We start from the raw sequence: 16,230 nt of genomic DNA, 5'->3' as shown, positions 1-16,230 counted from the left end.
TACTAGTCAGTGTTTCTTAGTCCTCATCACTTGATTAATTTTGCTAGTAGTTGGCATTCCTGTGTTATATATTTTTTTTCACATAGTTTATATTTTACTTTTGTTATATTTCAATTATAAAACATCAGAACAGAGCTGAAATGTGGAAGTTGCTGGTCGCTTAACTTGTTGATTTCTTTTTCCCAAATATCATCATTATATTACAAAGTTAAAATTTGGATTCTTAAAAAGTTCCAAATACTCCATATTATAATCCTTTGCAAGCTGTTCTTAACAAAAAAAGCTTGTTGTTTGTTTAACATGCGAAGCTACTGTAATATACCATTTTGTATACTAATGAGTTATATTTGTTTTTTCATTATAACTTAAGTGTGATTCAATGGATTGAAGCATTGTTCTTCTCTTTTATTCAATAAATAATTCAGTGCCTGCCACTTGTCATATCTTGTGTTAGGTAGTGGCCAACTATTTGCTTATATGCAAAGTGTTTCTATTAAATAATTGTAATTAAAATTTAAGAAATTTACTAACCTTTTTATGCCACAGAAACATGTAATCCCAAGGGCTTTGATTTTTATATTTTTCTTCAGCATTGGTATACTTCAGTATAATAATAAAAAGATAATTTTGTTAGCATTTTATAGAAATCACTGACGACCAGTTTGACTTTCATACATACTGTATGAGGAAGATTACCCTTAGATCATATGTGGACTTATTAAAACTAGAAGATGTACTTCGACAGCATCCATTTTACTTCAAGGCAGCAAGAATTGCTATAGAAATCTATTTGAAGCTTCATGACAACCCTCTTACAGATGAGAATAAGGAACATGAAGCTGATACAGGTATAATATTCAAAGATTTCTTACTATTTGCTTTGATGTGTGCTTATGTATTTATTTACAGTAGAGAAATATACAGTGCATAAACGTTGTCTGTAGTCACCCTATTGTATAATAGAACCCCAGAACTTCCTACTACTACCTAACTATAGTACCCATTAATCATTCTCCCCATTCCTTCCCTCCCCAGCCTAAGGTAATCACCATTACAATTTTAGTTTCTTTGGACCCCACATATGAATGAGATCATGCAGTACTTGTCTTTCTGTGCTTGGCTTATTTCACTTAATGTAATGACCTCCAATTTCTTTCTTTTTTTTTTTTTTTTAAGATTTATTCATTTTATTTGAAAGTCAGAAGTGGAGGGAGGATGGAGAAAGAGAAAGAGGGAGCGAGATCTTCCATCTACTGGTTTACTCCCCAAGTGGCTGCTATGGCCAAGGCTGAGCCAGGCCAAAGCCAGGATCCAAGAGCTTCATCTGAGTCTCCCAAAGGGCCCAAGAACGTGGGCCACCTTCTACTGCTTTTCCTGGGTTATTAGCAAGGAGCTGGACTGGAAATGGATTAGCTAGGACATAAACCTGTGCCCACATGGAACGCTGGTGTCGCAGGCAGTAGCTTTTCCCAGTAGACCACAATGTCATCCCCTAAAAAATATTTATTTCTTTCAGGGCTGCAAGAGACAACTATACATGGAAAGTTCCTATCTGCATGTTCACTCCCCAAATGCCTGTAATGGCTGGGTAGCCAAGGCCCGAAGTTGAGAACTAAGTACAGGTCTCCCACATTGGTGGCAGAAATCCAATCACTTAAGCCATCATTGTTGCTTTCTAGTTCTGCATTATAGAAAGTAGAAATAAGGAGCCAGAACTGATTGTTAAACCCAGACAGTCTAATATGGAATATGGGATTCCTAACTGGCTGCAGGTTAGCCATCAAGCCAAATGCCCATCTCTGATTTTAAGTTTTACTTTTTTAAAATTTATTTTAAAAATTTGAAAGGCAGAGTTACACAGAGAGAGGTAGGGGAGAGAAACAAGAGATCTTCCATCTGCTGATTTGCTCCTCAAATGGCCACAACAGCCATGGCTGGGCCAGGCTGAATCCAGGAGCCAGGAGCTTCCTCTGGATCTCTCACATGGGTGCAAGGATCCAAGCACTTGGGACATCTTCCACTGCTTTCCCAGGTGCATTAGCAGGGAGCTGGCCAGAAATGGAGCAACTGGGACTTGAAGTGGTGTCCATGTGGGAGCCAGTATTACAGGCGGTTGCTTTACCTGCTATGCCACAGTGCCGGCCTCACCCCATTTTGAATTTTTGATGTCCCATTTTACCTCTCTGTATTCTTTTTCTCTTAACTAGCTGTTACTATTTTTACTTATTTTTTAAGATTCATTTAGTTGAAAGGCAGAGACACAGATAGAAAGGTAGAGAGACTCTTCCATCCACTGGCTCACTCCCCAAATGTCTGGGGCTGGGCCAGGTTGAAGCCAGGAGCTTCTTCCGGGTCTCCCACATGAGTACAGGGGCCCAAGCACTTGGGCTATCTTCCACTGCCTTCCCAGGCCATTAGCAGGGAGCTAGATTGAAAGCAGTACAGCTGGGAATTGAACCAGCTCTCCAGCATGTTCTATCAAGACACAGATCTCCAAGCTGATACTAGATTAAGTCTAGAGACTTCACTGGCACTTACCTAGAGATGATCATATTTAGGATCTGCCCAGTGCTGGTGTTTTACTAGTCCTGTACTGAGTGCCCAGGCGTAGTCTTGTGGTTTCTTGCTCACTGACCAAGGTTGAAGGAGAGGAAATAAATGCAATCCCTTCATTGCCCAGATGGCACTAGGTTGGGTCACAACTGAGTCTTAAAACCATTGGGCCCTGTGAAGTCTTGGGAGTTCTCTCCTGGCCTACTTAAGGCTGATGATGATACACATTGAAATGAATTTATCCCTCTGGAGAGCAGATCTCTACCTGATGCTGGGGCAAGTCTCAAAGCGCTTTTATTATTTATTTATTCTTAAAGATTTGTTTTATTTATTTGAAAGAATTAGAGAGAGAGATGTCTTCCATCTGCTCATTTACTCCCTGAATGGCAGCAATGGCCTGAGCTGAGCTAATACAAAGTCAGGAGCCAGGAGCTGCTTCTGGGTCTCCCACATGGGTGCAGGGGCCCAAACACTTGGGCCATCCTCTGCTGCTTTCCCAGGTACATTAGCAGGGAGCTAGATGGGAAGTAGAGTAGCCAGGACTCAAACCAGTGTCCATATGGGATGCCGGCGCTGCAGGCCAGGGCTTTAAGCTGCTGTGCCACAGTGCCAGCCCCTGGAAGCGCTTTTGGAGAACACTGGCCTAGAAGGAAAGGCCTTTGAGCTTTATTAGGTACTGCGTCTCTGGGTAAGTGTCTGATGCTAAAGCAAGGTTCTAAGTTCCCTCTTCTGCTCTGCTTTACTGTAGAAGGAGTCTTTTGCTCTCTGCTGATATCTTCAGAGTTGAGGGAGGGGTAGCAGAGGCTGGCTGGCAATGGCAGGTCCATCTACTATGTCTGATGGTATGGCTCTGGGGGCAGGGGCTTTGGTTCCTCTCCAGCTCTAAATTTTATCTTGGTGGGGCTGGTATTGGCATTCAAGTCTAAGGACTGGACTTTGTTCCCTCTTTCTCCGAAATGGAAGTTCTCTCTCTCCATGCTAAGGTATTTCAAGCTTGGGGAGGGGTAAGGTAGGGAGCTCCTTCCTGTTTTATGCACTGCAAGTTTTTTTCTTTCCTTTTTTTTTTTTTTTAAGATTTATTTATTTATTTGAAAGGCAGAGGTACACAGAGAAGGGAGAGGCAGAGAGAGAAAGGTCTTCCATCCGTTGGTTCACTCCCCAGTTGGCTGCAGTGTCTGGAGCTAGGCCGATCTGAAGCTAGGAGCCTAGGAGCTTCTTCGGGTCTCCCACGTGGGTGCAGGGGCCCAAGGACTTGGGCCATCTTCTACTGCTTTCCCAGGCCACAGCAGAGAGCTTGATTGGATTGGAGCAGCTGGGATTTGAAGCAGCACCCATATGGAATGCTGGCACTGCAGGTGGCAGCTTTACCCGCTAAGCCACAGCACCGGCTCCTGCAGGCTTTTTTTTTTATTACCATACTAAAACCAGGCACTGTGGTTTCTCACCTGGCTTCTGTAACTGTTGTGAAGATGACTTTGTGCTTCATGTGTTCATAGCTGTTTAAATTGGTATCTTTCTTGGGGGAGATAGTCACTGGAGCATTATTCAGCTGCTTTGTTGCTACAATTCTTGTTTGTATTTTTTTTGGTTTTGAGTAATGCACATTTTTCCTGATCTCTTTATTGATTTCCCTGTGGGAGGAAGTTATACATTAGTTAAAAAATGTTTATTTTATGAATTTCTCTAAGCAATAGGAATTGTTTATGTGTATACTTTCCATATAACTTAAATAAGAATTTAATTGGTTCCTGGTCATCAGTATTTAAAAAGATTGAACTAAATAAGTTGTGGAATTCATGACTACTTTGTATAAATTGCTATCTGCACACCTTGTTGCAAGTCTTCATTAGTGATGGCTGTTAGTATAGCTAGTTATTCCTTTTTAAATATTAATTCATAATTTAACTTACTAAAAATGAAAGCTAGCTTGGAATTCACCTAGGAAAATTGTCCAGTGACTTGTCTTTCTTTATTTAAAAATAGATTATGCATGTATTTATTTATTTGAAAGGTGTAGTGGCAGAGAGACAGAGGGAGAAACACTCTTTCATCCCCTGGTACGTTCCCTATATGGCTGCAGTGGCCTAGACTGGGCCAAGCCAAAGCAAGGAGCCTGGGACTCTATCTCGGTCTCCCTTGTATGGCCTCCCAGAGGCCCATATAGGTATCAGGGACTTTTTTTTTTTTTTTTTTTTTAAGATTTATTTGAAAGTCGGAGTTACACAGAGAGAAGAGAGGCAGAGAAGAGAGGCATCCTATCTGATGGTTCACTCCCCAATTGGCCGCAACGACTGGAGCTGCACCGATCTGAAGCCAGGAGCCAAGAGCTTCTTCCAGGACTCCCACGTGGGTGTAGGGGCCCAAGGACTCAGGCCATCTTCTACTGCTTTCCCAGGCCATAGCAGAGAGCTGGATCGGAAGGGGAGCAGCCGGGACTAGAACTGGTGGAAGGGGCTGTCTTCTGCTTTCCCAAGCATATTAGCGATGAGTTGGATTGAAAGCAGAGCAGCTGGTAGTTGAACCAGCTCTCCTATATGGTGTGCTGGTGTTGTAGGGGACTATTTAACCTCCTGCACCACAGCACTGGCCCTGGTGACTTATCTTTATCCATTTCTATGTGTGATTTTTATTTAGCATATCAGTATAGAGACAAATCTTCAGTTATTTAGGAAGGAATCTCAGAATAAAATTGAATGTCTCAATATCTTGTGACTGATTTATGACAACTCTCCTATGATGAATTGACAAGTCCTTTTAAGAGGCAGATAATACAGAATAGGGCCACAAAGTATAGACTGTGGGTCACATCTGTTCTTCAGTCTGTTATAAATAAAATTCTGTTGGAACATAGCTAAGTATATTTATGTTTATATTATATCTGTGGCTAATTAGCTGAGGCCTGTGAATTGCAAAGCTGAAAATACTTACCATCTTGCCCATTCTAGGATGTTTGCTAGTCCTTTAACATAGTTGAAAAAGCTTAGATTTTTAAGTCACCATGAAATATATTTAAATCCTTGCTCTGCCTTTTATTATCATTCAGTTGTCATTTTTTATTTGAAACTACAGTTTTTTCATATAGTTATTTCTCAGTATTCCTCCTCAGATACAGATGCTCAAGCCCTTTATATAAAATGGCATAGAGTAATGCATGACCCTAGGAGGAAGCAGTGATGGCTCAAGTAGTTGGGTTCCTGCCTGGATCTGTTTCTGGCTCCTGGCTCTAATCTCAGCTATTGCATGCATTTGGAGTGTGAACCAGTGGATGCATGCTTTTGCTTTGCCTCTGTCTCCGTCTTTGCCTCTCAAATAAAAAAATAAAATTTAAAATGTCATTGTTTGCACATAACCTATGCACATCCTCCCATATACTTTAAATTGTGTCTAGATTATTTATAATGCCTATTATAAATGCTAAGCAATTATATGTTACATGTATTGCTTAGGAAATAAGGACAAAAAAAGGTCTATGTGTTCAATATCAGTGCATTCCCTCTGTCACCCCAAATGTTTTTGGCCTTTAGTTGGTTGAATCCAAGGATATAGAACTTGGGGATACAGTGGGGTGACTATGTAAAATGCTTTTACACTAATCCATGAGGTTATTGAGAACATTAATATATTTAACATGTAGCAAGAATGCAAGGAGTAGCAATTATTTTACATGTCATTGAAAGATTAACATTCACTCATTAGTCCTTGTTTAAAATTTCATTTTTCTCATTTTGATAGAAAAAGAGAAATGGGTTTGCATTTTGTTTTGGCTATTGTATTATTTGTTGCTGCATACTAAATTATCTGAAAATTTAGAACTTAAAACAACCATTTCTGTGGATCAGGAATTGGGATAAATGTAAAGGTAGACTGGCTCAGAATCTCTTGAAGTTGAGCATAAGATTTTGGCTGGGACTGCAGTTACCTGAAGGCTTAGACTGGAATAGCCATTTGTTCATGCACATGGCCTTTGGCAGGAAGCTCTAGGTCTTAATCTCTCCATAGGATTTCTAAAGTCCCTCAGGCTGTGATAGCTAGCCATGAGAACGAGCAGTGAAGAAGCTTTCTGGTGGTCCATTCTCGTGATCACTAGACTTTTCTCTTGACTTCTACTAACTTTACATGGTATCTGGTCAGAGGGGAGTTGCCAAGTAGGGGAAGAGAACTGAAGAATTTATGAACACGTCTTTTACCATAATGATTTGCATTCTGTACAAATTTATTGTCCTTTCTGAGGCCTTTAGGAGCCTTATCCGTTACAGCATTGACTTAGGATCTATAGTGTTTTCATATGAATATATCAAGCATAGGTGCTTATGTATCAAGCATAGGTGCTATACTCCTTGAGTATAGCTTGCTTTCCCTCTTTTGAAGTATAGCTTTTCAAACAGTTCTTGATAATAAAATCCTATGAACTTAAAGAGACAAGTTATATACCCATGATAAAATTATGGGACAAGCATAGGGTGATAGCTATATATACAGTCTCAGGAGGTACACAGATGTTAATGGTTCATGTCAATTTTCAAGTACAGTGGGATACAGGTTAATAATTCTTAGATTAGGACCCATATAAGTAATTTTATGACTCTCTGTCCTGCCCTCTGTGTTCTTGGTTCTACTTTTGAATCATTCCTTTTTTTTGAAATTCAGTATATTTGTTTTCAACTACGTAATATTTAATCTGCTTCCTACCAGTAAAATTTTGAATGTCTAAAGGCTTCTTTTTCATTTTGTAATGTCTCTGTTACTTTTAATCCAATTCTTTCATAGAATTCTCTTTTTAAAAAAATCATAAGTTTTTTGTGACTCATTCTATATTGGATTCTGCATGCACCTTGACCTTCTGCTGGTAGGAGAATACCCTTAAGTTTTTCCCATCTTTGGATTGATTGATTGACTGAAGGAGTAATAGAGGGGGAAGGAACAAATGATTTATTGAAGATTTATTGAAACTGGCTCTGTGGTGTAGAAGATTGAGCCTCTGCCTGCAGTGCCAGCATCTTATATGGGCATAGGTTCAAGTCCTGGCTGCTCCACTTCTGATCCAGATCCCTGCTAATGCTCCTGGAAAAGCAGCGGAAGATGGCCCAAGTATTTGGGCCCCTGCACCCATGTGGGAGACCTAGAAGAACCTCTGGCTTCCCCCGGCCCAGACCCAGCCATTTGGGGAGTGAGCCAGAGGACAGAAGATCTCTTTCTCTCCCTCTCCCTTTCCCCCTCCCCCTCCCCCTCTTCCTCCTCCCCTCCCCCTCCCTCTCCCCTTCCCTCCCTCCCTCTTCACCCCCTCCTCCCTCCCCTTTTGAATAAGAGTTACAGAATGAAAGAGATCTTCCTACATGGTCACAATAGCCAATACTGGGCCAGGCCAATTCCAGGAGCTTGTTCTGGGTCTCCCAAATGGGTGGCAGGGGTCCAAGCACCTGGGCTATTATCTGCTGCTTTCCCAGAGTATTAGCAGAGACCTGGATTTGAAGTGAAGCAGATGGCCCATGAACCAACACCCAGTACAGGATGCCATTATGACAGACAGCCTCACGACTAGGCCACAGTGCTAGCCTCATGTGTGATGTCTTCTGTTTACTAGTTCCCTCCTTAAATGCCTGCAACAACCAGGGCTTGGTGAGGCCAAAGCTAGAAGCCTGGAATTCTATCTGGGTCTTCTACTTGGATGATAGGGGTGCCAAGCACTCTCCATCATCTGCTTCACCCCTGGATGCATTGGCCAGGAGCTGGATTGCAAGTGGAGTAGTCTGGATTTGAAACTGTGCTCCAGTGTGGAATGTTAAAATCCTAAGCAGGAGCTTAACCTGCTAGACCGCAGTGTTCATCTCCACTCTTAAGTCTTAATAGCTTTATTGATTGAGAAGATCTGTGAGTCACATTTTTTAGAGATTGTTTCTTCAGACTGATTGATTCTCTGAGGCACCATCTTTCTGAGTTTTGAGTCCTTTGCTTTCCCTCATGACACATTTGCTGACAATATATTAGACTTGATCTTTTGTTCAGCAGTCATTTCTGGAAAGATGAGTTTTAACACTGGCTAAAATTTCTATTATGGCTGTAACATATTTTCACTTGACTTAAAGCTTCACCTGTAATCTACTCAAAGTCAGACACAAACTCTTCAGGCTTTTCAGTGGGCATTGTGGTACAGTGGTAAAGACGCCACTTGGAAGGCCCATATCCCATAAAGGAGTGCCTGGTTTAGAGTCCAACTCTGCTTTTACCTAGCCTCCTGCTGGGAGAGGCAGTAGGGGTTGGCTCAAGAAATTGGTCCTTGACATGTATATTGGTAATGGAGTGTCAGGCTTGTGACTTCGGCTTGGCCCAGGTCTGGTTGTTACAGGCATTTGTAATAAATAAGCCTTTCAAATAAATTATTAATTTTAAAAATTAAGGTAAAGCATATAAAGCATTTTCAGGTTTCACTAATGTATTGCTCAAAGTCTGTCCACCTTTTGCCACTCTGGGTTCTCAAGGCAGTCCTACATTTTGTGTTTTTGTTATAATGGCATTGTACTTCCAGGTACTAAAATCTCCATTGGTTATCTATTGATGGAAAACAAATTATTCAAAAATACAGCAGCTTTAAATAACAAACAATTACTATATTAAAGTTATATGACTTAGGTATGTGGTTCTAAGACTGTTTCTCAGGAGGTTGAAGTCAAAATGTCCGCCAGGGCATCTGAAGGACTAACTTGGATTGGAGGGTATACTTCCAGGATGGCTCACTCTGGTGACCAGGAGCTTCAGTTCTTAGCCACATGTCTTTGCATTTAGTTGGGTTTTCTTATGATGTGGCAGCTGGCTTCCTCTAAATGATTCAGATAAGCCAGTAAGTATATAGCTCATATTTAAATGGATGGAAAATGATGTCTGCTTTTTTAAATTTTTTAAAAACTCGAGAGCAAGAGCACATATATGCTCTAACCTGCTGATTCACTCCCAGATACCCATAGTTACTGGAGCTGAGCTGGGCTGATGCTAGGAACTGGGAATGCAATCCAAGTCTCCAATGTGGGTGGCAGGAACCCAATTACTTGAGTGATTACCATTGTCTCCCAGTGTCTGCAAAGGCAAGAAGCTGGAGTCAGATGCCAGAGCCAGTATCAAAACCATGTGCTTTGATGCTTGAAGTATAAGCAATGCATATTTTTTATATAATAGCATTTGTTGATGATTTTCAGCCTTTCTTTTGAGGCATTCCACAGTCTGTACCGAGGGTTATTGTTAATTTTCAATATCATATTTTTTAATTTGCCAATAGAGTTACACATTTATTCTGTCAACAAATATTTAAATGTTTTCTGTATCTTTAGACGTGCCATTAGGCCCTGAGAATATGAAGATTATGAGTAAGACAGGGATAATTCCACCAAAGAGCTCACAGTATTAAAAAAAGACAGATATAGAAAGGAAGTAGTGTGACAAACAAAATATATTATGCTTGATGGCAGCACAGAGAAGAGAATGAATAACTGGCCAGATTAGAGGCCATGGGCATCGTACAGAGCCACTGAAAATCAACAACTTGATTATACTTCATTTTGTGTGAATTATAAATTCTGTTAATAGTTGAAGATAGTTTAATATTGCTGGAGGAACTTGTATGCTTTGCCACGGTTGTTACATGTTTACATGCATACCCACTTGGTTTCAGAAAATTTTTTCTAAAATGGTTACATTATCTGCTATCTAGTGGGGGAGCCATTAAAGACTAGATATAGACAGACATGTTTACATGCAGACCTTGCAGTATTTTTATGGGAGCTTGTCAGGGAATATTAAATAATGGAAGGTGATCATTACTACTCTGGGGTAACATGGCTAATAATTTCATTAATTAACACTTATTGCCTGCAGCAAACATGTCTGACAAAGAGCTAAAGAAACTACGTAATAAGCAAAGAAGAGCTCAAAAGAAAGCTCAAATAGAAGAAGAGAAAAAAAATGCAGAAAAAGAAAAGCAACAGAGAAATCAGAAAAAGAAGAAGGATGATGATGATGAGGAAATTGGAGGTCCAAAAGAAGAACTTATCCCTGAGAAACTGGCCAAGGTACTTAGTTATGGTGCTCAGCGCAACGGAGGAGAATTTCATGACTAGCTACTCTCGTTTATATAATGTCTTAGCACCAGTGTGATTGTACACTTTAGAGTCGAATATCATTCTCATTTTTAGTTTTCAGTATATCCTAGTTCAGAGTAATTTAGTGTAGTGTAGTGGAAAAAGTTTTGGCTCTTGAGTCATTCTGATTTGGGTCTAGATATCAGCTCATAAACTCATAATTTCACTGTGTGCCCTGGATGTTTTGTCTATATCCAAATGGTTTTCCCATCCATAAAATGGGAATAAGGAAAGCCTTTATTAGGACTAGAAAAAATACATATACATGTATAGTTGCATACAAGTTCTTTATATCTGATCTAAATTCAGCTTGCTAAACTGACATCTACCTATATCTCACTTACTCAAGATGTTGAGTTTACAGTATTTCTTTATTAGCTTTCCACATTTAAACTTAGTATCTTAAAAATCTCCAAATATTTTCCTCAAGCTAAAATCTGATCTGGTCTGATTGTTTTTTAGCCATTAAGCTGAAACCTCATTTTGATTAATAACAAAATTAGCTCTTGACCTTGATATCTTCCTACTCCAAATGAAAATAATTTCACAATTTATTATGTTAAAGCAATATAATAATAAACACATGGGCTTATTAGACTTTAATTTCAACATGACTAGCATAAAAATTCAAATTCATTTATTTGCTTTACAACTAAGAAAAATTACAATACCAAATGGAATTGGAAAATAACTTTTGGTCTTAAACCAGAGCGGGTGGGCTGTAACTTTACATAGACATAGTAATATTGGTATAAGAAAATAGGAGAATCTAGAATCTCCTAAGGGTATATTGTTTTTGTTTTTGTTTTTTTGTGGACAGTGAGAGAGAGAGACAGAAAGGTCTTCCTTTACCGTTGGTTCACCCTCCAATGGCCGCTGCGGCCGGCGTGCTGCGGCTGGTGCACCGCGCTGATCCGATGGCAGGAGCCAGGTGCTTCTCCTGGTCTCCCATGGGATGCAGGGCCCAAGCACTTGGGCCATCCTCCACTGCACTCCCTGGCCACAGCAGAGAGCTGGCCTGGAAGAGGGGCAACCGGGACAGAATCCGGCGCCCCGACCAGGACTAGAACCCGGTGTGCTGGTGCCGCAAGGCGGAGGATTAGCCTAGTGAGCCACGGTGCCGGCTGTAAGAGTATATTGTTAATACACCCAAATAATTGTACATCAGCTGGCCACAGATTATTCCTTTTTGTTGTTTGCTATTCTAAGAATACACAGGTAAGTAAGGAAGCCCAGAAAGTTGACCTTTTAGGCTTCAAGGAAAATTGCAGTCATTCAGGACCTAAGATCAACTTTAGGGGCCTCCCATCTTTATGCCTGCACTTCCCTTAATGATACCACTTTTACCACCATATCTCTACTCACTTTTCCCTTTATTTGATGACTTTTTTCTTTGTAACTCTTCATGACTTCATGTGGTTATTAAAGAGAGAATCTGTTTGGATTTTTTAGTCACTATCTAAAAAGGACTACCTTTACAGAATAGAATTCTTATAGCAGACCTCCTTATAGACTTTAAAGTTTTTCTTGTGTCCAGGCTGTTGTGGTTGCCTTTGGACTAAATGTCAAGTTGTGGTCTAATTATTTCGAGCCTGTTGCAGAGTCTTGAAACGAAAAATGGTGTCCCTATCTAATAGCTTCCAGATTTATCCATCTTTCTAAAGTGGTGGCAATACTAAATTACACAAAGCCTTTATAACTAGGTTTAACGCTGTAGACATTTTTATTTTTTTTATTTTTTGACAGGCAGAGTGGACAGTGAGAGACAGACAGAGAGAAAGGTCTTCCTTTGCCGTTGGTTCACCCTCCAATGGCCGCTGCGGCCGGCGCACCACACTGATCCGATGGCAGGAGCCAGGTGCTTCTCCTGGTCTCCCATGGGATGCAGGGCCCAAGCACTTGGGCCATCCTCCACTGCACTCCTGGGCCACAGCAGAGAGCTGGCCTGGAAGAGGGGCAACCGGGACAGAATCCGGCACCCTGACCGGGACTAGAACCCGGTGTGCCGGCACCGCAAGGCAGAGGATTAGCCTAGTGAGCCACAGTGCCAGCCAACGCTGTAGACTTTTAAAGCTCCCTATCAAGTCTGGGTCTATGGTCTGTCGTGGGTCCCCCTCCCCCTACGTAATACCAGATTCTCCCATGTAGCAAATGGTAAATTTAGTGTTGCCAGTTCAGAATTTTTTATTTTTATATATATCTCAAAGCATTGTTAAAGTTAGCAATAATTTACTTAAGAAGGAGAAAAGAAAAATGGGAAAGTTTTAGTTAGTAAGTCATTTTAAACTTTCTGTTGCTATGCTGGGGATAGTAACATACTTCTTTATAAATTTTTATTTTATTTTATTTTATTTCCACTTTATTTCAAAGAGAGAGAGATCTTCCATCTGCTGATTCATTCCCCTAATGCCTGCAACAGTCAGGGATGGGCTAGGCTGAAGCCAGGAGCCCTGAACTCCATGTGAGTCTCCCATGTTGGTGGCAAGGACTCGAGTACTTGAATCATCATGTTGTGCCTCCCAGGATGCATTATATAGATGCTAGATCAGAAGTGGAACTGGGACTCGAACTAGGCACTACAATATGGGATGCAGTTGTCCCAAGAAGTGACTTAAGCTGCTCCACCAAATTCCTACTCCTATATAGGGTATCTTAACATGGCAAATCGATTTCAAGTCAGTTTATGAATAAGAGTTGCATATAGGTAGAACTGTCATTGCAAATATCTTAAATTGCTTATCAATCACAGTGCAGTTCCATTCTACATGCATTTAACTTAAATGAATTCAACTCTTCATGATTGAAGTTTGTTGTTTTTTGCTTGAGAGACAAGAATATGAATAATGCTTTATTCTACTCAGAGAACATAGGACCCCATGACAGGTATGCCTGCCATTTGTGTAGTTGATTTCAGTTCTTGTGTACCTCACTTAGTATGACCATCTTGCTAGGATTATTATTTTGGCACTTAAAATTTTCAGGGGTTAGCATTGTGGAGTAGCAGGTAAAGCCAGCATCTGCATCCCATATGGGTACTGGTTTGAATCCTTCTTTATTTCTGATCTGGCTCCCTGCTAATGTGTCTGGGAAAAGCAGCAGAAGATGGCCCAAGTATTTGGGACCCGCCAACAACCATGTGGGAGACCTGGATGAAGTTCCTGGCTTTGGCCTGACCCAGTATTGGCTGTTGCAGCCAACTGGGGAGTGAACCAGCTGATGGAAGAGCTCTCTGTTTCTGTTAACTCTTGACTTTCAAAAAAAGATAAGATTCATGCTCAGAATGCGAACTAGTTACAAATTTATATATCTGCCCATTTCTTTTTTTTAACTTAAAGGATTTTCAAGGCAGTTTTGAATTTTTTCCTCCTTTAAGGCATTGATTGTATAATCTCGTTTCTGTTTACATGTGTTTGTATACGTAACCTTGTTGTGCATCAGTGTGTGTAAATGTAGAATTTGGTTACCTTATGTACATGTTTTTAAATTTATTTTAAATGATTATTTATTTGAAAGGGGGGAGAAAGAGAGAAATAGAGGTAGGTAGACAGATACATATGTCTTCCATCTACTGGTTCGCACTCCCCAGATGGCTGCAATGGCTGGGGCTGGGTCAGACTGAAGCCTTGAGCCTGGAATTCCATTCTGGTCTCCCAGCTTGGATGACGGGAACCCAAGTATCTTGGGCTATCTTCATTCTTTCCACTGCTTTCCCAGGTGAATTATTGGAAGTAGAGCGTACAAGACTTGAACCTTCCCTCCTATGGGATGCCAGCAACACAAACAGAGGCTCAACCTGCTGTGCCACAATGCCAGGCCCTTGTACATATATTTAAACACTTTGATTTGCCCTGACAAAATCTTACCTGTGAAAAACACACAGAAACTGATGTTACATGTGGTAACAACAGACCCAAATCTTTTTATGGGCATATATTCTCATTTATTAGAATTGAAGACATAATTAATTTTTCTGTTTTCCTTCTCCAAGTTCAAGTACTTGTTTTCATTATATAATGATATAAGATGCTTGTATTTACCCACCTTCCATGTATTCCTTGTTGTTTGCATTTTGTATATAATATCCATATCTCTCTTGATAGTCAGTTAGTTGGTCAGTACAGTGGATTCCCTGGGAATATGTAGAAGGATGAAAAACTTAATATAACTGAGTGGTAATTTCAGTTCGTGTTCTCTTCCTTTCCCAGCTAGAAACATTTTTTTCCCTGCCTACTGTGAATTCCAACCTAGTAGAATATAGTAGAATAATGGGAACAAAAAGCAGAATATATACACATTGTGAGAAAGGAATACTTATGAGGACTCCTGTTTTCTCCCTTATCTCTTGGCTCCTGTATCTATTAGTTATTAGTGTGATAGAGCCAGATATTGATTTATGGTTCTGGTTTAGAGAATATAACTTTCTGAATAATACCATCTGACACTGTGGCTAGGAAGCTTGTTTTGCCACAACATCAGCTTCACAAATACAAATTTCTATAGAATTTGTAGTAGAAGGGCTGGTGCTGTGGCACAGTGGATTGAACCACTGCCTGCAGCACTGGTGTCCTATATGGGTGCCCGTTTGTGTCTCGGATGCTCCACTTCCAATCTAGCTTCTTACTAATGCGCCTGGGAAAGCAGCAGAAGATGGCCCAAGGCCTTTAGCCCCTTCAACCACATGTAAAAGACCTGGAAGTAGCTCCTGGCTCCTGGCTCCTGGCTCCTGGCTCCTGGCTTTGGTCTAGTCCAGCCCTTCTCCAGTTGTTGGGGCCATTTGGGGAGTGAACCAGTAGATGGATGATCTGTCTCTCTCTCTCTCTCTCTGTCTCTCCTATCTCTTTCTGTAACTCTGCCTTTCAAATAAATAAATAAATCTTTAAAAATAGAATTTGTAGTAGAACAAAGCAAGACAGAATGGATGGTGTACGATTTGGGATAACTTGATTGAATTTGTAATTAATGTTGGAAAAAAGTTATATATAGAGTAATACATACTTTGCTTGAATTATAAAGAACATTAATTCACTCCATGATGTTCTCTACGGTTTTGTGCATACACTTCATCTTATTTCCTAGGTGTATTAGCATATCTCTCGTTTGTCTTATTCCCCCCATTGCTATCTGACATGTTTTTCTTAATGTCTTTCCCTGGTTTTATTTTATCTACTTCCTTTTTATGGGATAGTTTCTATTCAAAGCAAATGTAATATTTGTAGTTTAAAAGAGCCTTAGTATTCAGAATCTTCTTTGTTTAGATTATGGGAGCTTAAAATATGACAAGGATTTTTTGGGTAGCTGGTGATTTTTACCAAAAGCGACAAAATACCCAAAAGTATGTTTAATAGAAAAATAAAATCACAATCCCCCACAGTCTTACTTCCATTTGTATAATATTTTTTATTTTTGTTAGGTTGAAACTCCATTGGAAGAAGCTATTAAATTTTTAACACCGTTGAAGAACTTGGTGAAGAACAAGATAGAAACTCATCTTTTTGCCTTTGAGATTTACTTTAGGAAAGGTAGGCAATTAGGGTATAGTGGCCTTGATAAA

The 16,230-nt window shown here is 40.2% G+C and overlaps 1 protein-coding gene and 1 long non-coding RNA gene across 4 annotated transcripts in view; one reads left to right on the top strand and one right to left on the bottom strand.

Annotated features, from left to right (window-relative positions):
- Window positions 1–16,230, top strand: part of NAA15 (N-alpha-acetyltransferase 15, NatA auxiliary subunit) — a 108,097-nt gene that overhangs the window by 80,972 nt on the left and 10,895 nt on the right. For all 3 annotated transcript variants that reach the window (XM_008267430.4, XM_002716872.5, XM_070047547.1), the window contains 3 exons: window positions 635–848; window positions 10,417–10,610; window positions 16,090–16,198. In XM_008267430.4, coding sequence (XP_008265652.1) covers window positions 635–848; window positions 10,417–10,610; window positions 16,090–16,198 — 517 coding nt within the window. The remainder of the gene's footprint in view (window positions 1–634; window positions 849–10,416; window positions 10,611–16,089; window positions 16,199–16,230) is intronic.
- The window catches only part of LOC127483149 (uncharacterized), a 59,636-nt gene continuing 46,228 nt past the window's right edge, over window positions 2,823–16,230 (bottom strand). Inside the window, exon 2 of the long non-coding RNA XR_011378242.1 lies at window positions 2,823–4,184. This is a non-coding gene — a long non-coding RNA (uncharacterized lncRNA). The remainder of the gene's footprint in view (window positions 4,185–16,230) is intronic.

This window comes from Oryctolagus cuniculus, chromosome 8 (genome assembly GCF_964237555.1).
Source record: "Oryctolagus cuniculus chromosome 8, mOryCun1.1, whole genome shotgun sequence".
NCBI lineage: Eukaryota > Metazoa > Chordata > Mammalia > Lagomorpha > Leporidae > Oryctolagus > Oryctolagus cuniculus.
This window is presented reverse-complemented; position numbering and strand designations above follow the sequence as displayed.